This window comes from Neomonachus schauinslandi, chromosome 1 (assembly GCF_002201575.2).
Source record: "Neomonachus schauinslandi chromosome 1, ASM220157v2, whole genome shotgun sequence".
NCBI classification, from domain to species: domain Eukaryota; kingdom Metazoa; phylum Chordata; class Mammalia; order Carnivora; family Phocidae; genus Neomonachus; species Neomonachus schauinslandi.
Genome location: NC_058403.1, coordinates 166,239,986 through 166,262,303, shown reverse-complemented (window position 1 = coordinate 166,262,303; position 22,318 = coordinate 166,239,986). Strand labels below are relative to the sequence as shown.

At 37.8% G+C, this 22,318-nt stretch overlaps 1 protein-coding gene across 1 annotated transcript in view; it reads left to right on the top strand.

The window, feature by feature from the left end:
• Positions 1-22,318, top strand: part of GRM7 (glutamate metabotropic receptor 7) — an 886,221-nt gene that overhangs the window by 291,396 nt on the left and 572,507 nt on the right. The window contains 1 exon segment of the mRNA XM_021694901.1: positions 11,886-12,102. Within this exon segment, the coding sequence (XP_021550576.1) occupies positions 11,886-12,102 (217 nt within the window).

The following is a 22,318-nucleotide window of genomic DNA, read 5'->3' as shown; positions in this document are numbered from 1 at the left end:
ACAGTGTTATGACTGCAATTGTTTCTTTCCACAGACAAACCTCAACTGGTTCAACTGAAGCAATTTTGCACCCCTTGTACTGCCCCCCCCCCCCCCCCCCCCCGCACACACATGGGGATATTTTGCACTGTCTGCAGTCAGTTTTGACTGTGACAACTGCAGGTTGTGTACTGGCACCTAGTAACAGAAGTCAGGGATGCTACTAACCGTCCTACACGGCACAGGATGATCCCTCCCCCTACCACAACAGAGGATTATCTGATCCCAGAAGTCAATAGCAGCAAGGTCAAGGAGCCCTGTTCTACAGACAGTTGACATTTGTATTGCTAGTGGAATACCTCAAAAGTCAGCCTTTGGTATTTGGTAAACCAAACTCTAGGTGTGAGACTCTGGCCCCCGTGGCCTGAAAGAGATCTAGGATCGTATCTAATAAATATGAGAAATGTTAAAGTATCATTTACTTTGGTTACTTTTTGTTTTTTTTCTTAATATGTGGTTGTTTGCAGGAATACTGGCCAGAGGTAACTCATAGATGTGTAGGATCAGGAAGAACCCTGAAAGGTTATAAAACTCCCCCCCCCCACCACTTTCTTCTATTTCTCTAGTAAAGCGTATGCCGATGACTTCTGTGGTACCATGTTAGGGGTAGCAGGGAGGTCTCCAAGGACTTTGTCATTGAATGCTATGGGTATGTGGGTGGAGATATTTCTGTAATCTACAGAAATCCTCAGAGAGCCTATTTGTATACTACGTACACATGCATCCCCAGACACACTTTTATGTAGGATGCTTCTTTTTTTTTATTTTTTTTATTGTTATGTTAATCACCATATATTACATCATTAGTTTTAGATGTAGTGTTCCATGATTCATTGTTTGTGCATAACACCCAATGCTCCATGCAGAACATGCCCTCTTTAATACCCATCACCAGGCTAACCCATCCTCCCACCCCCCTCCCCTCTAGAACCTTCAGTTTGTTTTTCAGATTCCATCGTCTCTCATGGTTCGTCTCCCCCTCCGATTTCCTCCCCTTCATTCTTCCCCTCCTGCTGTCTTCTTCTTCTTTTTTTTTTTTCTTAACATATATTGCATTATTTGTTTCAGAGGTGCAGATCTGAGATTCAACAGTCTTGCACAATTCACAGCACTCACCATAGCACATACCCTCCCCAATGTCTATCACCCAGCCACCCCATCCCTCCCACCCCACCCCCCACTCCAGCAACCCTCAGTTTGTTTCCTGAGATTAAGAATTCCTCATATCAGTGAGGTCATATGATACATGTCTTTCTCTGTTTGACTTATTTCGCTCAGCATAATACCCTCCAGTTCCATCCACGTCGTTGCAAATGGCAAGATCTCATTCCTTTTGATGGCTGCATAATATTCCATTGCGTATATATACCACATCTTCTTTATCCATTCATCTGTTGATAGACATTTTGGCTCTTTCCACAGTTTGGCTATTGTGGACATTGCTGCTATAAACATCAGGGTGCACGTACCCCTTTGGATCCCTACATTTGTATCTTTGGGGTAAATATCCAGTAGTGCAATTGCTGGATCATATGGTAGCTCTATTTTCATCTTTTTGAGGATGCTTCTTTAAGCAAATACTACCAGACAAAACAGCATTGTATGCCAAGTATGACGTGTAAAATTTTTGTTTCGTAGATATTTCACCTTTACCCTGTGATGTAGCTTGGGCTCATATGATTAACCCCATTTTCTGGATAGAAAAATAACCTTGGAGAGCTTGTCTAACCTGATGGGAATTACGTGTGTTATTGCTGTTTTGGCTGCTATTAACTGTCTAAAAGTCCCAGCTTTCTCTTGATTTTTTTTTTAAAGATTTATTTATTTATTTTAGAGAGGGAGTGAGAGACTCTTAAGCAGACTCCCCACAGAGCTTGGAGCCAGATGCAGGGCTCGATCTCATGACCCTGAGATCATGACCTGAGCCAAAATCAAGAGCTGGGTGTTTAGCCAACTGAGCCACCCAGGCGCCCCCTCTTGAGTTTTTATGGTTCATAAGAAATGTGGATAGACATGTTCTCCCCACCCAGCACTTTATACACTGATCTATTGGAATCAGGATGTCAAGAATGTGACTTTGACAAAATTATGATGGTCTCAGGACCCTTAAGAAAACATCACCCCCTTGTTGCCCTTGTGCACATCCATGGCAGCGCAGTGAAGGAAGTGAATACAAGCAGGTAGAAAAATAAGGAGAGGCTCCAATCTAGATCCCACTCCTCCCCGACTGTGGTGCTTTCATGTCTACGTAAAACAGGGTTTCCACTCAGAACATGGCTGGGGAGGTAGATGGGTGACTCTTGAAGATCAGAGTGGATAAGAATTAGGAATTACTAAACCAATAAACATTTTCTAGATTTAGATTTTTTTAAAAAATGAAATTCCATCATAGAACCAATCACTGAGTCCTTTGAATTCAAGTGTAGATCAGCCTGGTCCGAAGTTAACAAAATCCTCAAAGCATTGTCTGAAGGAAAAAGAGCCTGAGCTGCTTAACAAAAATCCTGAATGCTGGAGGAGCTTGTGCCAAGATAGAGTTTGAAGACTGATACCTGTACCCCAATGTTTATAGCAGCAATGTCCACAACAGCCAAACTATGGAAAGAGCCCAGATGTCCATCAACAGATGGATGGAGAAAGAAGATGTGGGATATATATAAAATAGAATACTACTCAGCCATCAAAAAATGAAATCTTGCCATTTGCAACGATGTGGATAGAACTAGAGGGTATTATGCTAAGTGAAATAAGTCAATCGGAGAAAGATAATTATGATATGATCTCAGTCATATGTGGAATTTATGAAACAAAACAGAAGATCATAGGGGAAGAGAGGAAAAAATAAAACAAGACAAAATCAGAGAGGGAGACAAGCCATAAGAGACTCTTAATCATAGGGAACAAACTTTGAGTGTTGCTGGAGGGGAGGTGGGTAGGTGGGTGGGGTAACTGTGTGATGGCCATTAAGGAGGGTACGTGATATAATGAGCACTGGATATTATATAAGACTGATGAATCACTGACCTCTACCTCTGAAACCAATAATACATTATGTGTTAGTTAATTGAATTTAAATAAAAAATTGAAAAGAAAAAAAAATGAAGATTATTCTAAAACTTGAATTTAAAATGCAGTGGATAGACATGTTCTAAGTGACATAGAGAAGTTCCAAGGACATCCCCTAACCATTCCTAACATTTGCCAACTATGAGAGGTGTAAAATATTAGGTTGCCCCACTTTGCCTTGGTATTGCATCTCACTTACGTTGGTCTAGATCAGGTCATGTTGTTCCCCTTGAGTCAACTCTGTGGCTACAGGAATCCTGTGTTCTGTTTGGCCACATGTGTTAACATCTGGATTCTGAAATATAGTCGTCTTTACATCAACTCTAGAAACTTAGAGAGAAGAAGGCAAAACAATGAATATTCATGATGGTAATGTTTTTACCTATTAAAAGTTGTTGCCAAAATTCATGAGGTTATACATGTAAAGTATCACACATCCAAAAACCCAGTATATGGAGAGATTTAATAAAGGAATCGTAATAAAATCAATAACAGATACATTTTTTGAAACATGTATTATACATATTTGACTTGAAATCTACCCATAGAACTACTTGGTTCTCAAGATGGTTATTACCACTCACAGAATATTGAAGGTGTTTGGTGTTATGCAATTAAAGAAATGAAAGATGAAGGAAAAACAGTTGAAATACTTGATGATAATCTCTGTCATGAGTAATTTAAAGTTGAGTGAAACTCCAGATTTTAGACAAATTGAAAGTTTTTAATCATTGCTCAGTAACTTTGAAATAAATACTACCAAAAATCAGTATTGAAGGGGCGCCTGGGTGGCTCAGTTGGTTAAGCGACTGCCTTCGGCTCAGGTCATGATCCTGGAGTCCCTGGATCGAGTCCCGCATCGGGCTCCCTGCTCGGCAGGGAGTCTGCTTCTCCCTCTGACCCTCCCCCCTCTCATGTGCTTGCTCTCTCTCATTCTCTCTCTCTCAAATATTAAATAAATAAAATCTTAAAAAAAAAAATCAGTATTGAAGTCCAACCATCCTAATATGAGCTGAGATAATATTGAAGGAAGAGATAAGTATAAATTGAAGAGAATGATGCTTCAAAGAATGAACCTGAAAGGGTTATTCATTCATTTCCCCTTTTTTTTTGGATCCATATCAATAAAGCTTAATAAGAACTAAGAGTGAAATTACTGCTGTGAACTTAATAGTGCCCCACTGGGAGTTCATTAATATCTCAACAGGTACATTGAAGCCTTATCTTAATTGCACATGATACTTTCAAAAATTGCCTTTTACAAGTTTTGTGGAAACTGCCCTCTGGAACAAGCATTAGTACATTTTGTATTTCCTTTCCTTGCTGTGCAGATTTCCCAGGAACATGGAACCATAAACCTCATTCACTTTTACAAAAATAAGAAGTTCCCAGGTAACTGACCTTGTCATAGGCACTGTCCTTCTAATATAAAGAAGAAGAAGTTCAAAATGCATCAAACCAATTTCAGGTCTTTCATTTTTTCTAAATAAGTAAAATGGCTCTTTCATTTTTTATAAATATCGAGGAATTTATTTTGAAGAGTATCAAGTTTATGTTGGAATAGTGGTAACAATTAGGATTTTAAAAATATTTATATTAAAGTAATCTAGTCCAAATCTGGACTTTGGTCTTCAGTTATTTTGGCAGATTTGGACACAGTAAGATGATGCTTAAGGGGGTGTTGATTCTAAGCCCAAGGGATCCCTTTGCCTAGAAGTTTTTGACTTTGTAGTAATTATGGGATAAAATTAAATTTAGTGTAGTTCAATCTTGTCAACACTTGAAAAGTGAAAGTGCATCACACACTCATTTGATTTACTATTAGACATGACATAGAATTATTTTCTCTAGATTTGTTTAATATATTCCTTCTTTCACCCCCTATTTTGATTTCATAATGGCAATGTTAACATAAAGTAAAGGCATTTAACTGGAACCAAGGACCCGGGATGCCAAATACTAATTGCTTCCTGCATTTGATGTCCAAGTCTGATTGGGGAAGGGAGAAAAGCTAAGGAGACAGAGCAGAATAACCCTATTTAAAAATGATAAAATTAAGTATGTTTTGAAGAGTTAGACTGAACTCTGGGCACTGCCCAGAGGTGCCCAGAGTTATCAAATCTTAGGTATAACAGAAAAAACAGAATCAACAGTCTCAATGACTCCCTAGGTTCCCTTTACCTTTGAACCCCCAACAAATGTCAGCTTGTCCTACATTCCAATGATGAGAAAGGAAATCCTAGGGAATAGTGTGCCAAGGGAAAAAGGCAAAAGAAGGTATTTGCTTCTCTTCCTAAATCTGCCAGTCACAGGTCCACCGAGGGCTGGGATAACTTCTACCTCCTGTGGGTCCCTCGGGCCACACCAACCAAGTAGATGACGGATTCTGTTCTCTAACGATTATTCTATTCATTCATCTTCTGGCTTCCTGATTCACTGTGCTATCCAGTGGTGATAAAATGATGACCAAGGCCCTTGTTCTCCATGGGGGTAAGTTCTCTCCAGGAAAGAAGGATAAACAGATAATTATACAGATAACTAACAGTCTACTGAAAGTTGTGACACTTGTTACCAAAGGAAACCACAGTGTTTCAGAACTCATCAGTTGACCTTCCCATGAATTCCTGCTTTCTAGGGAGAACATTGGAGCTTAGGAGAGAGCCTTGTGGGCCTCCTAGTGATTGTGAGTGCCAAAAAATGGATGTGAATTAACTTGATTACCCATTCAGCCCGCCAAATGAATCAGTTACCACAGTCGCTTGCATTGGTGAGATACAAATGTTAAGAGCCTGAATGTTTTTAGAAGATGAAGAGGTCTAAGTTATTTAAATGGCCATTTTAATTATTTTTGAAAATTCTTGAAATTAGTTTCTCCCTGGTCTTACTTCTCTTAGATTTATAGGAATTCTTAGAATCTTAAATGTCCATACATATTTTAAAGGTTAAAGACCAGAGTGAGTTGGAATTTTGCTTTGTTGTTGTTGTTCTCTCTTCTATTTTAAGAGTAATGTATGGGTTTGAGAAATGTCTCATTTGATAACTTGAAGAATGATGGTTTTATTGCTGTTTTTATTCTGTTTGCTTTTTAATGTTTAAAAAGGGTCAGGGAATTTGGCTTCTACATAGTTTTCAAATTACAGTTTTCAGGTGTGAGAACAGTTCAAAAACTTGATTACTTGAAACTAGTTTCTGTCTTGTGATTATTGTCACCTGATTCATACCTTAGGAAAAATAATTGGAGAAACAGATTTTCTTTGAAAAAGAGACTTGGTAGAGGGGGAAATTTTTTCAACTCTTTGAAGACACTTAGAGTACTATGAGTTCTATCTAAAAACTGTTTTTTGTTTTGTTTTTTGAAAAATAAGATTTTAACTGATAGTCTTAATTCTTCATTTGACTATACATTTTTCAAGATAAGAAATAAAAATAAATACTATTTGACTTTAAATTCTCACTGTTGAGGAATGTGAAAAAGAAAAGCTGTTTTCACCACTAACATTTTTGTTTTCCTGGATATTCTAGCTGATGTAATTAGAAAATAAAACTAAATGAATTTTTATAATATGACTTCCTTACCTGAAAATCCCAAGGAAATAAACTGAAAGCTATTAAAACTAATAAGAATTTTAACAAGGGTATAAGTCACAAAGTAAATATACAAAATTAATAGATTCCTATATACCAGCAATAAATAGAAAACAAAATGAAAATGTTTTATTATTTATAATGCAATAGAAATAACAATTATCTAGAAATAAAGTTAATACTTATTATCTAGAAATAAAGTTAACAGTGTGCAAGGCCTATGTGGAGACAGTCATAAAATTTTACTAAGAGAAAAGAATGAACAACAGAATGGATTTTCCCATAGGGGCAAATAAAATATTATAAATGTATCAGTTCTTCCCAAATTAATTTATAAATGTAATGTAATTCTCTTCAAAATCTTAATTGAACTTTATTATGAACTTGAAAAAAAAATGCTAAAATTTCAGCTAGAAAATTAAACATGTGTGATTGCCTGTGGTCATTTTTAAAAAGAAGATATGTTCCAACTAATAGAGCCCTAAATCCTCTACACTTATAAGAACTAAAATAGTAAAACACTGTCCCAAGACTTGGAAGATAGAAAAGTGAAATAGTAGAGAATACGCCCCAAAGATCCAAGGATATTTAAGAATTTAATATGTGGCAAGAGATGGTCTTTCTCATCAATAAAAATGATTAATTATTTAATATATGATGCTGGGGCAAGTAGTTAACCTTTTGAAAGAAGTCACTATAGATTGCTGGTCTACCTTCTATAGTAACCTCAAATAATTCCCATGTAGGGAAATACTTAAATGTAAGGCTCAAATATTTCTGTCACATTGGTGGGGGTAGGGGCTTGAACAGTATTCTAAGAAAATACTCATGGATATCTACACAGAATTAGCTTTGAGGATTCTTCTTCTTCTTCTTCTTCTTCTTCTTCTTCTTTTTTTTCCCTAGTAGCAAAAACTTGGAAAATGTTTAAACATTTAACAATGAACATTAGGCTTAGGTTAGGTTTAGCTGAGCATATTATACAACCAAAAAGAGAGAGAAATGAGAGGCCGGGGGGTGGGGGGGGAAGGAAGACGAGATTAAGACTCACATTTTCATAGATTATAATATAAATGTGCATACCCACATGCACAAACAAAAACTGATAGACAAAATGTTAACAGGGATGAAGGCATTAAAGTTATATTCTTTTTGTTTCTCTATTTTTCACAAATAATATACATTTCTAAGAAAAAGTACAAATTCATTCTAAACAATTACAATGGGTTATAAATGTCTCAAGCCTATTTGGAACTCATCATTAACAAAAACCATGTTTGTGTGATAGGCAAATTTTTATGAGGAGAATAATAAAATAAAATGAAAATTTAGTCCTATGATAAAGATTAAAAGTGCTTGGGGCACATGGGTGGCTCAGTTGGTCAAGCATCTGCCTTGGCTCAGGTCTTAATCCGGGGGTCCTGGGATTGAGCCCAGTGTACAGGTCTGGGCTCCCTGCTTAGTGGGGAGTCTGTTTGTCCCTCTCCCCCTTGTGCTCTCTCTTTGTCTCTCAAATAAATAAATAAAATCTTTTTAAAAAGTGCTTTAGTTTTTTGTTTTTTGTTTTATCAGAGAAAGGAAGTTTCAAAGAGAGATGGAATATCTACTTCTCTATAGCGAAAGCATTAATACACTAAATTTTCTTCATCGAAAGATCAATTCTGCATTACTATAGAAGACTGCCAAGAAGGGAGGGTTTCAGTAGCAGGAAGAGAAAGTCTCGCTAGGTATCAAGGAGAATGTGAAGGTCATTCACCGGAGATGACTAAAAATAATTTGGCCAGTTGTATGTACCAGTTATAACATACACTTCAAAATAATTACTTGGTGTGCTTAAACACTATTTTGAAAACAAGTAACTAAATATGCAACATAATACTTAAATAAGTAGCATCATGTTCCATGGGTTACATAAATTCTTGCAGTTTCTCATCTCTTACTGCGAGGAGGCATGTCCTTATGCAGCTATATTTTTATCACAGAAATGAAATCCGTTTGTTCTTTCATTCCTTATTCTAATATATGCATAATGTAGAAATAAGTACACTGTGTACAAGATGTGTACATGGTCCTAAAGGGCCATATGAGTCTTCAACTTTATTTATAATAAAGAGATAAACCCCGGACAGTGACCACTTTGAAAGGGTACATGGTAGTGAGGGAAGAAATCTGTTTCACCAGAATTTTCATCACTAAATTTGGGACACCGTTTAGAAAATGCACTTGCACTGGGAGGGCTTTACATTTCTGATATTTTACAGCAGCTACATAAATGCAAATTCAAGTAGAGGGCTGGATGTATCTTCATTAGCACTGTCTCAAAGGTAGAAAGGGATTTTGGCAGCAAAGGCATCTGTGCAACAGCATGAAGCTTTTACATTTCCACAAGTTGAAATTGATGGAAATGTATTGACATGCTTGGCTTCTTCCCTTTTTATTTCTTATATGAAAAAGTCTCTCACTCTCTCCCCATCTCTCTCCCTCTCTCTTCATCCCTCCCTTTAATCCCTTCCTCCCCCCTCCCCCCACCAAAGTCTTTATTCAGTTGATGTTTTCCTTACCTAAAATTTATAACCTTGGAACGATAAATGAAACAGGGAGCTCATTCTACTAAGGTATTTGTATAAGCTTCAACAAGGCATTTACATAAAATGTTTGAGTAACAGGCTAAGAATGATCACTAAAAAACTTTTAGTGGCTCTGTAGTCAGTGCTGTGGACTCCAGTAATCTACTTCCCTTCATTGTTTTATTCTTATTAAAATGTTTTACTTGCAATTCAGCAAAGTATCATAGTTGAGAGTTCAGAAGTTCGCACTGGACAGTTTCAGGTGTGAGTACTTCTCTCTATCTTACAACTTCGTGACTTGAGGCAAGGTCACATTCTACTTTGAACTCTCAATTTCCGCTTATGTAAAATGAGGTAGTAATAATATAGTAAAGAATATTTACTGATGGTGAGATAAACTCATGCTTAGGAAACTTTTAGAATATAACTGGCTGTAAGAAAGAGTTGGATAAATAATAAGCATTATTTCTAAAGCAATAATGACAGAAATATATAAAAAAATATGTTCTTAGGACAGTAAGGGGAATGTTTGTGATAACGTGTCACAGAGTACTTGGGAAGTCAAATATGAGGAATGGGTAAACTTAGTAAGGAAACACACACGGTTCTCTGTTTTGATTATCGTCACCCCCATATATGAATCCACCAGTCTGTCCCAGCGTTATGCTAAGCAATGCATAATCAATTATTCTTATCCCTCAAAACAACCTTTTATTAATGATACTTCATTGAGATAAAATAACTTCACCAGAGTAAACACTCATGAAGAGAAACACCAGGCTTTGATTCCAGATCTTGTCAATACTAAATCCCATTTTATTTCCACTACACCTCACTACCCCTATCGCAAGGAGCTTCTCATCAGCAGACTTTCTCACGCTGGTTTTGGGCTTTGAATCAGTGACAGTGCCCCCAGTAGTCAAGGAGAAAAAGTGCATCAAGGATGGGCTGCATAGTGGGTAATCTATGTCAGGGTCGTCTGACTTGAGAGTAATGTTGACCTAGAAAGGTTGGTAGAGAAATGCGCTTTACAGAGGTGGTAACCAGCTTTAAACAACAGTAAATGGGTTTACTTAGGCAAACTGCACTGGAAGGAGAAGAATAGATCAACACTGAGTAGAATTTTTCAGGGCTCAGAGAATCAACTTGAGTGTAGCTTTGGCATCTTTGGAGCAGAGTTGACTGTTGGGCTTGGCTTGAGCAAAGATCAAAACTGGCCTTTAGATACTTAAAAAATGCATATGATAAAGCAAGGGTAAGTCCTAGGAGAGTGTGCAAGCAGAATTTTGTGAAGTTGCTCATTCTTACAGGCAGATTAATGGTACCAATCATAGGCTATTGCATGCTAGTGTTAGAAGAACAAGGGGACAGTGCATTGTAATAGTAACTAGTGTAGAGGCCCTGAAGTTAGGATCTAAGGCAGGGTCCTAACTGATGGCTACATTGGGGCTTCCTCTTGGGTATTTGGGATCCCAAGCAAACACTTTTTATAGGGCCTCTTTATGTATACATAATTTGATTGAGCTAAAATCAGCATGTCAGGCCATCTTAGGTAGCCTAATCTCATACAGTCTTAGGAAACAAGTACTATATCAGGTAATGGGAGCAATCTGCATGTTAGGCTACCCTCCTGGAACCAGGGGCCTGCTTTTGGGCCCTAGGATGATCCTCACAGGTGTAAGTTGTAGAGCTCCTTGGGACATCTGGTTAATCCCGTGCAGGGTAGAGGACCCGAGGATTGAATAAATGGAAAAATGGGAATCAGGCACCCATGTGGGCTCCACGTAGGCAGGACTGCCAGCCCTCTATCACCACCCAAAGAGGAGCTTAGGAAATTTTGAGGAAGGCCCTCCAAAGTGCAGGGACTACTGAAGTGAAGGCCTTGTGGCAAGGTTCTAAGGGTGTTTCTTAGCTACTTCATAATATTCTTGTGAAGAATACATGAAAAAATGCATGCAGCTTGCTTAGATATTTCCTCACAGATGATCAGTATGCAAACAATGTTAGATGCCTAATGACATCCCCAATATTCATGAGCTGTGACAACTAAACCAATCTCTATACAAACTCCAGTTAGGCAGTTGTGTTTTTCTTGTTGTGGTGGTGGTGGTAGTTTCTAATAGTTTTTAAGAAATAAAGCATGGGGGTGCCTGGGTGGCTCAGTTGTTAGGCATCTACCTTCAGCTCAGGTCATGATCCTGGGGGTCCTGGGATCAAGCCCCGTGACTGGCTCCCCGCTGAGCAGGCAGCCTGCTTTTCCCTCTCCCTCTGCCCTTCCCTCCTGCTGCTGCTCACGCTCTCTCTCTCAAATAAATATGATTCTAAATGTTTGTGAGAATGTTTACAGATTCTTTTCTCCTAACCACCATGACTCATGTGATTCCCATGCCATCCTCATTCCCCCTGAGGAGGAAACAAAAGGCCAAGGCACAAAAGTACATCCTTTTGTGCTGTCTGAAAGTAGTTGGTTGTGTTTAGATGGTTTGCTGTTGCAGGGTGTTGTTTGCTAAAACACACATCCTCTTTGGAGCTCAAGCCCTGTATTTTGAGAGAATTATCCTAAGTATAAATGAATCTCTCACATCCTGGTAGTGTGATCTCTCATGTGGTGCTTTCCTTTCTTTCCAGATCCCCCAGATCAGTTATGCATCAACAGCACCTGAGTTAAGTGATGATCGGCGCTACGACTTCTTCTCTCGTGTGGTCCCACCTGACTCCTTCCAAGCTCAAGCTATGGTGGACATTGTAAAGGCCCTAGGCTGGAATTACGTGTCTACCCTTGCATCTGAAGGGAGTTACGGAGAGAAAGGTGTGGAATCCTTCACGCAGATTTCCAAAGAGGCAGGTAGGAAGAGATTGCAATGGTCAAGATGACCCTCTTCTTGCGTCTGTGGCTTGTAGTGTTCTTTCCAATCTTCTTTAAACCAACACTGTAGATAATCACCTTACCCCTACTCTCACACTCCCTACTGCCATTAAGTAAATCGGTAAAGCCTTCATTTATAAGACTTCGCCATTTTTGAAGAGAATATTTTCAAAAGTGTGAAACTGAAGTCCTTTAGTATTAGTAGCCAAAAGGGAGACAAGAGACTACACACTAAATTTGATATCTTACTTATGTGTAATGAATAACCGTGTGGATTGCAGTCTGCATACAGAAACCTGAGGCAGTGCTGCTAAGTGTGCATGCCCTTCCTCTCTGCCCCTCTCCAAAATGTGCAAATTGTTTAGAATTATGAGACCCTAGTCATGGGGTCTCTTTGCTTTGAAGAGAAATGACAGTGACAACTCTGAATGACTTATCCAAAACAAAGTTAAATAAATTATCTAGACAGTAGACTGTATTTAGACAAATAGTCTTTTGAACTTCATTTTGACAAAGGCAGTTCAATTAAGTAACACTGGTAGTAGATTCTTTTATGCTCAAAATGGAAGTAATGAGTTCAAATGTTTGGCCAGTTGGTTTCCACTGGGCAGATTTTGAAAAATGAGAGAAAATCTTCACACTTAGGAATTCTGGCAATAAATATTGAGGCTTCCCCATATGGAAATATTGGATACAGTAAACACGTATTTAAAAAACGCATGCTTGGATATTCCTGTAAAGTTCTTAATGCTAAAGTTAGGTCCTCAGTTTGGGCTGTAAGAATTTCATCTAATCTAAATTGTTACTGACTGGAATAGTTAGCTGACCATTAAGGCAAACACACACAAAGAAGGTCCTTTTCATGAGGAAAAATGTCATAAATCCTTAAGACATGGTTTTGAATACTTGACCGTCAGACCACAGATACACCCAGACATGTAATGTGTTAGCATATAGATGGTCTATCTGCATGTGGCTACTGAAAGAAAGCAGCCAGGGCTTGTGTAAATCCCATGATTTTAACTCAGTCCCTTATCATTAGCTCTAATTTGAATAATTCACTTGAGAGCTGGGTCATTTTTATATTTTTCTGTCTGACTGAAATACTCTTCATACCTTTGACCAGACAACTTGATTATTGACAGGTCTCATCCTAAATGCCATTTCTAGGTTTATATAAATGTACTCCAAACTTCCTTGGGTCTATTCGCTTGGCCTTGTATTTTTAGTGTCTTCTCCCACAGCAGTGTCACATGCTAGTATAATTTGTTGTTGTTGATGTTTTCTGTCTTGTCCCCCAGACTCTAAGAGGAGATCATGTCTGTCTCATTCACTACTACAGTCCCAGCCACTGTGTTTCTAAGGGAAACATACTTAGTATAATTCAGCCAGAAATTTTCTGATTAGGAAAGAAACCTTAAATCTGGGCTTGTGTCATGCATGCTATGATTTATAGGAGTCATTAATAATTGGCTTTGTGAATCTCCAAAGAAATAACTTATCAGTTTTGGTAACTGCATTTTTATTTCTTTGTTTCTTTGACTCTTGCTTTGACCCAAATGCTAGAAGCCAATTTAGAGCAATAAGTAAAATACGAGCATAAAAGCCAATAGAAAAAAATAAAGAGAAGATACGGGTAAAATAGTAAGATAAAGCTCAGAGATACAGTTGAGATACCATCTTATTCTACGTAATTGCTCCAAGTGGGTCTCAAATTTAATGCTGAATCTTTGTACTGGACAAAGCAAAGAGGACTACCCATTTTGTTACAAAATTTACAGTGTCCATAAGGTCAAAATCATGTTGATTGTTCAGTCAAGGACAGAAGCAAGACAAATGTTTGCTCTGGATCTTTTATAAAAGTCTATATTTTATAGACATGTCAGTGGTGAGTTTCATATGGTTGTTTATTCCTGGTGTCACTTGGTGAAAACTTAAGATACATCAGAGTCTGCTGTATAATGATACTGCAGAAAGGAAAAGCCCTTGCAATATGGTATGAACTCCCAGCTCATAATTTTAGTTAAACATACATTGAAATGACCCAGCACAGAAATAAAGATTGTATCATTGGAAGCCATTTTGTATGAGATTCTTCAGTCGGAGAGCCTTTGAATTTGGGGACGAGAGTAACTAAAAAGCCAGTTGCAGAATCACAAGAAAACATTGAGGGTTCAGGTAATACCTGGTTCTTTTCCTATAAGTATTATGATATTCATTATGTACTTGTAATAAATTTCATTGAAACCATATCATTTGTGCAATTAATATAAGTGAATTCACTCATGTGCTTAACAAACACCCCTGTTCCACCCCTAAAGAAATAAAAAGGAATATTGCAATTTAAATGGCAGGCAGGACTTTTACTCACCAGTGTGTAGATTACTTGGAGAAAACTTGAGGTGGGAAACATGATTGTATTGCTTCTTCAGCTGTTTTCACTTCTGTGGCCTCATAATGTGAGCATCTTCCTACCCCAAGCATGACTTTAGTAGACAGATACATATTCATATGCCACAATCTCTAAAATAATCCAGCTGCTTCCTCTGATATTCAGTCAAAGAAACAGCAATATATTCTAATTCAGAAACATAAAAAAAAAAAAGAGAAATTATTTTATTAGAATTTCTTGGAAGATATATGCTTAAGGAATTTTTAAGGGTAATTTTTTTTTTTTAAAGATGAGATGAATGTTTCTTTTTTTTTTTTAATTTATTTATTTGAGAGAGAGAGAATGAGAGAGAGCACATGAGAGGGGGGAGGGTCAGAGGGAGAAGCAGACTCCCTGCCGAGCAGGGAGCCCGATGCGGGACTCGATCCAGGGACTCCAGGATCATGACCTGAGCCGAAGGCAGTCGCCCAACCAACTGAGCCACCCAGGCGCCCTTTAAGGGTAATTTTAAAGGTCTACTTTTTCTCTTATCTGTGGACTGTAGAACCTGGTTCTCTAAGAAAGATCCATATCCATGTGAATGTGTAGAAGGGGTGGTGGGGCATCGACATAAGCAAGCACTCTGATGTCAGGAGGATGGGGATTTGAGGAACAGGCACTATTACTTTCATGCTGTAAAACTTTTGATACATGATTTAACTTTTTAGGTCTCAGTTTCCTCAGGTAGAGAATGAGATGAATACCTGCTTCATCAGGTTAGTAACATAAGTAAGGTAGGGAATCACCTAACACCCAACAATACCAGATTCTTATTAGTGCATCACACCAGTTCCATTCTCCATAGATTAGTGTTGCAGGGTTCTTGTCTCACGAAGAATGAATCTCTCAGACAACAGGGTGAAGTGAAGTGAAAGTTTATTAAGGGAAGGTGAGAACATAAAGGAAAGAAAAGGATCTCTTTAGAGTGAGAGGGGTCCCAAAAGGGTTGCCATTGAGGGCTTTTATGGTCAGTCTTTTATTAAAAAACTGACCAGGGAACTTGTTAAATATCTTGTCTACAACATTTAAGACAAACAAGGTGGATTAGTAAATATTATGAAGATATCTCACCTATATTTAGAACAGACAAAGTGGATTTGTTATGTTCCCTTCTCTCTGGTTAATATCTTGTCTATAACATTTCTCCACATCTGGGTTTCTGTGAGCCTGATTAGGTAGCCCCCTACCTGTCTCTCCCTACCTAGCCTTGCCTGTCCCTTATTCATTAGTAGAATTATTGTTTGAGTTTTAAAAATTTGAAAATAATGCAAGTGATAGATGACATTTACCTTTAGCTATAACTACAGTTTTATATATTATATATAATTATATAATGTAATATAAATTACATGTGTATATAATAGCTAAGTTGCTATTTTTGCTAATATGCTTTCATTATATAAGAAGCATAAGAAGAAAAAGAGGTTAACTATTAACATTGTCCTATGTATGTAGTGTGTGTGTGTGTGTGTGTGTGTGTGTGTGAGAGAGAGGGAGGGAGAGAATGCAAGTGAGAGAGAGCATAAACTCATTGATGCTTCTATGTACTGCTAGCAGGCTTGAAGGAGTTACTTCCATTCTTTCTGAACAGTTTAACTTTGAAGATTATGATTCTTCTCTTTTATAAATGTCTTTAAGAGTTTCACCCAGGGTGCCTGGGTGGCTCAGTTAGTTAAGCCTTGAACTTTGGCTCAGGTCATGATCTCAGGGTCCTGGGATCAAGCCCCGCATGAGTGCTGTGGCTCAGCAGGGAGTCTGCTTGAGATTCTCTCTCTCCCTCTTCCTCTGCACCTCCCCATGCTCTCTCTCTCTCTCTCTCTCTCAAATAAATAAATAAATAAATAAATAAGAGTTTTACCCTTTCAGAATACTTTAGTTCCAAACCTTACTTTTGACTTAAGTCCTGAAGCAGTTCTACTTATAGAACTAGAGTGTGAGGTGTATCCACCATGCACATAGTCAAGAACATGGATGAGCAATCCTTTATCACACTCTGATAGAATAAGTCAAGACAATGATCTCTGAGGAAAAGAGCCATCCTGCATTAGAAGGCCATATAATTTGTTTGGAACATGGAAGCCTAGGCTCTAAACTGTCAAAGAAAACCTCAATAATTCTCTCATGTAGTCATGGGAGATTTAAATATGCATGGATGCTGCTCCTTGTTGAACTTTCAGAGAGATCTGTAACATGATTTCTTAGATGATGAGATTTTTGTAAAACAGTTACATTTGCATAAATTGCCCTGTTTATTTGAATGAATGCACATGCAATATCAACAAAAGCAATTTATTGTTTAATATCACAAGGAATGAGAGATTATTCACTTCCAATGTGCTTTAATATTCAGGTCTACATAATAACCTAAATAGCCTAAATTAGACATACAGACTCCTCTTTCTAAAGTGAAGGTAAAAGTAAATGCTTATGATAGTATATACAACATTAATATATTCTAGACTTTTGAATCAAATTTGGTTCAATGATTATGAGAGTAAGGGCATCACATATGACTTTCAAATTTGCCAGACAATTTTCAGGAGAATCCCATGACCACTGCTTCACAATATGACATAAATAGTAATGATTTGCTACTGCCCATGGTATCATGACAGATGTCAACTTTTCAAAACCTGAAATAACAGTTAAAACTATCCTTTTGGTATTTCATGACAGTTACTTAGTACAGATATTTCAATTGGCCTTATAAAGTAATTAACCATTATTTGTCAGATAAACCATAGAACTTATTTTTATTTAATACTATATCTTAATCTAGAATATTTTTTCCTTGAATAATTAGGTGAGACTTAATTGACTATTAATAACTTTTTTTCAATCCTGTTTTTTTTAGATCTCAGGAGCTAGTTGGATTTGCTTATTATGGGATTCTGTTTTCCTTATAGGATTTTGTGCTTCTCTCTGTTTCAGAGATGCAATGTTCTCTTCCATTGTGTGGAAATTGTCAGTCTTCCCCACCTTACCATAACCTCTATGAGGTCAAGGATTTTGCCTTGTGACCCTATAATCTCCCATAGTATTTGACATATAGAAGGCATTCAATAAATATTTAAGGGAAGGAGAGAAGGAAGGAGGAATTGCATGTCTTCCTTTGTCTTCTAGAAAAACAAAGCCTGTAGATGAAGCAAGTATGATATGTAATTTTATGATATAATTTTGTGACTTGTGGGTCATAAAAAAGTTATATCCTACACCTGTTTGCTGTGATTTATTACAGCTGCCCTCACTCTGACTCTACTACCTTCTTCTGTCTTACGATCCCCTCACAAAACTTAAAGCAATGTGATGCAGCATGTCTTTAATTCCCAATGTCTCCGTCTAGGTTGAATTTCAGGGTTTTCTTTTCCTTTTTTTTTGTTTTTGTTTTTGTTTTGTTTTCTTTTTGCCTGTATTATGGTGAATATAGAAAACTCAGAGGCATTTTAAAGCCTCACTGCATTGTTTCCTGAATGATTGTGTTTAGTGGTCCTAGTTTAAATACAAGTATTAAACATTTAAAGGCTAATTTTCAAAACATACAATCACAAGAACTCCCATGATATAATTTATCTTCAGTTGTGCTTAAAACCAAACTGTAAATTCCCCAAGAAGAAGCTTTATCTTTTTTATTTTATTTTTTGGATTCTCAGTGGTTAGCACAGCATTTTAGATTTTAACCCTGACTCCATTTCTTAGCACATCTTGAGGGTGACCCCTCAGCCATCCCATCATTGCCGTTTACTTCTGAGCCCCATTTGATTCACCTTCATTCATAGCTACAGCTATCCATGCCTCCAGATTAGCCCCTCTCTTATAGTATTTGTTCAGCTATGATGATACTCTTTCTAAAATAGAAAGAAAGCCATTTCATTATCTGTCTCTGGTCTCCCTTTCCCCAGAGGATTAAGTAAAAGATACCTAGCATGGCCTATAGGTCCTTTCTGATCTAGTGTCTGCTTCAGTCACCAGTCTCATTCGCATAGTCTCCCTGTTCTCTTTTATTCCCACCTCAAGCCCCATACACACTCTCTTTACCCTGCCACAATCAGCCTTCTGTAGGTATCAGGATCTCTGTTCCTTTGTAAATGCTATACCTCTGCCCGGACTGCCAGCTAACTCCCAATTTATTTTCTCAAAACATAACACCTTGGGGATAGCCATCCCTGACTTAATCTTGCTTCATGATCCTTTTCGGATTGCCATGTATACATTTGTCTATTTAACAACACTCCATTTGAAGTCTACTTCCCTGAATAAATTCATGGAGAACGACCAATTGCAGAAGTCTTGAGGAGAAAACAAGCCTGCATCTCACTGTAGAGCTAAAATGGCCAGGTGTTCATGTTCCCAACCTCCCTTGAAGCAAAGATATAGTCATGTAACCCAATCTTGGCTAATCAGACATTCACACCAGAGGTGAATCAAGACCTGGGGGTACAGAGAAGCAGGGGCAATGGAAAACCCATATCGTTGACAGTGGCAGCATTGAAAGCCATGTTCTCGGGCTGGAGTAGCATCCAGCATGAGTTGACAGCAGTAGTACAGTCTCCAGCTTCCATTCCAAGAGTAGCAGCAACAGTGGTGCCCCAGCTGACTTGGTTCTGTGGCACCTCTTTGGCTTTGATACTGATAGCTTAGTCATCCTTTGTTTTGGCTCAGTTTCTGACTTTGGTTCCCTGGCCTCCCCAGGGATTCTGTGGGTTGTCCAGCATAATTTAAATAATAATTTAAGGGTGCACCTGGGTGGCTCAGTCAGTTGAGTGTCTGGCTTTGATTTTGGCTCAGGTCATGATCTCAGGGTCATGAGATCGAGACCCACATCGGGCTCCCTGCTGGGTGTGAAGCCTGCTTAGGATTCTCTCCCTCCTCCTGTCCCTCCCTTCCTGCTTGTGTGTGGGCACATGCACATGCGCACTCTCTCTCTCTCCAAAAAAAAAAAAAAAAACACTTTAAAATAATAATTTAAATTTATAATTTATTTTCTACTTAATCTAGACAAGCTTTACTTCAGTTGTTTGGCTTTTACCTTCATTAATATAATTGAGAGTGTCTCTTCTATAAGTTCCATAATACCTTTTGCATAACTGTGTCATAGAATTGATTGCATGTTATTGTAATCTGGCTAATTATCCTCTCCCAGTATAATGTAAGTTTATTGAGAATAGGAATTATGTTGTATTTGTCTTTCAACACTCTATACCCAGGATAATGTCCAACATAGAGTAGTCTCAATAAATGCACATTTAATTTATTTTTTTTATTTTTATATTTTTTAAAGATTTTATTTATTTATTTGACAGAGAGAGACACAGCGAGAGAGGGAACACAAGCAGGGGGAGTGGGAGAGGGAGAAGCAGGCTTCCCGCGGAGCAGGGAACCCGATGCGGGGCTCGATCCCAGGACCCTGGGATCATGACCTGAGCCGAAGGCACACGCTTAAAGACTAAGCCACCCAGGTGCCCTGCACATTTAATTTAAAAATAGTCTTTTAATAATGGAAGAGGTGATGATTTAATGGCTGTAGTTGGCACAGTGAAACTGTTGGAAGTTTTTCCAATTTAGCTTTCTAAACTTATCATTAATCTGTTATAATAAACTGATTTTATAGAAGGAAAAAGATGGCATAAAATATCTGCTGGTCTGCCTTATATACAATGTATGTCTGAGTACTTTCTTTGTGTCGGATACTGTTCCAGCATAATAGTTATAAATAATAATTATAGTAGTGACAACCACAAGGCAATAATAATAATCTTTGCTTTCTTAGAGTAGAAATACATAAGTAGAACTATGAAAACAGCCTCGTTGAGGCATGCCATAAGGGGGAACTCTAGAAGAAAATAGATGCTTAGTTGGCCGACAAGGTTGACCTAAATGGGGTAATGAATGCCATTTAAGGAAGAGAGAGTCATAGAGAGTCATATTAAAAACCCAAAAGAAAATTACATACTGGTATTTTAATTTTTAAAGGGTATAAGAAATAGCATTGCTTTGAAAAAATTTATGCATCTTGAATTACTATGATATAAAATGTTCTTCCATACAACATGGAAACCATTGCAGAAAATGCTTTGGCTTTTGGGCCAAAAACTTCTCATTCTGGTCCTACGTCCCACAGTAACTGACTGGGAGTCAGCATCCTTTGTGTTGTAAAGTCATCACATATTTATTGAGAAAACTATTCTTTCCTGGTTCTGATGATTCTCAGATGCATATCACCCTGAACGCAAAGGATGGGTTTCTTCCAGGCAATAATAGACTGTCGTTGTGGATGTGAGACTAGAAATAGATGATGACAGAGTGTTTTTGCTTCATGAAGGAATAGACACTGGAAAAGACATCTCAGCAATTCCTTCTCACCCCTCCTACCTACCTTCATTGCACTTGAGCATCATGAAGGAATATGAAAGGATCTGAAGATAAAGTGAACTCCTCCTTTTCTCACCTACTTGGTATGATTAGGAGTGGAAGGACATGGGATTGTGGTACTGAGGTTAAAGATGTAATGAAAAGGAACATAGCTCGACTTTAAATATAGGAGAGACTCAAAAGTAGAGGATTCTATTGAGCAATAGAATTTCTTGGTCAGTTGGGTAGGGGAGAAGAATGTTGTTGTTCTGGGGTAGTTTACATTGGAAAGTAACTATGCTCTTACATAATAATATACCCACTAAACTTTAGAGGCAGAAGATTTGATTTATTCTCCTGACTCAGTAATGCTGCATTCAGCCTTCAGGTGAGCCTTTCTTTTCTCGGTTTTTACAGGAGTTTTATTGGAAGAGACTCTCAGCTTGAATCTCATAGGTGTTGATGGATGTCAGCAAGAGGGAGAAATTGCAGTAGAAAAAAATAGAATAACAGCCTATAGAACTGTAGGAAACATGTAGAGTTCAAGTGCTTATTGGGCATGCATACATTTTGGTTGTGGGAAAGTAGGAAACTTGATTTTGAGTCCCACTAAGGCCATGCACAGTGGGGAAGAGACATTTCCCAAAGTTAATTTCAGTGCTCTAACCAAAGGTTGGGGGTGGTCACAGTCCAAAATATATTATTTCTTGGTTGCCTTTGCCAGAGGTTTCATTCTACGGGGATAGGCAAGTAAAAGGGGAGGGAGTTTTGAACAGAATCCACACAGAAAAGTGCAATATTCATCAAAACAGTGGCAAGGAGATGGGCACTGGAATTAGTCAAATGGATAGTTCTAATAAATAGATACTCTAGTCTAAGAAACCTTAAATTAATAATTGGTTGCTTGCAAAATATCTATTTACTAGACTCCAGGTCCTTCCTAAATAATTTTGTATTTTGAACAACCTGATGTGCATATGTAAATGTAGCCTCTTCGAGAGACCGCACAGAGGGATCTGTTTTCCTTTTATTTAGCAAATGGATCCCTGCTGTTAAATCTTTCAAGAAATTATAGGAAATTCTACAAAGCCTAACATCAGTTGCATTAGCACTCTCAGGCAAACTGAAGGATCAGTAGCCTTCCTAAACACATACTACCTTAAGATTTGAAGTACTTTGACCTTGGGTAGCTCCAAATTTGCCTATTCCTGATGTTTCACATTTCCTGTTACTCTTTTGGCTGGGTATCTTAAATAATAAGCACTTTAAACATACTGCCAATAATGATTAGATGGTATTTTCTATTATGTTAATATTTTAGAATTGACAACTGTCACGCAAACTCCTTTTTAGATAGGTATCAATGGGATGTCATCACTCTTTACACAAGCCATACTATTTGGGTGACCCTTTGAG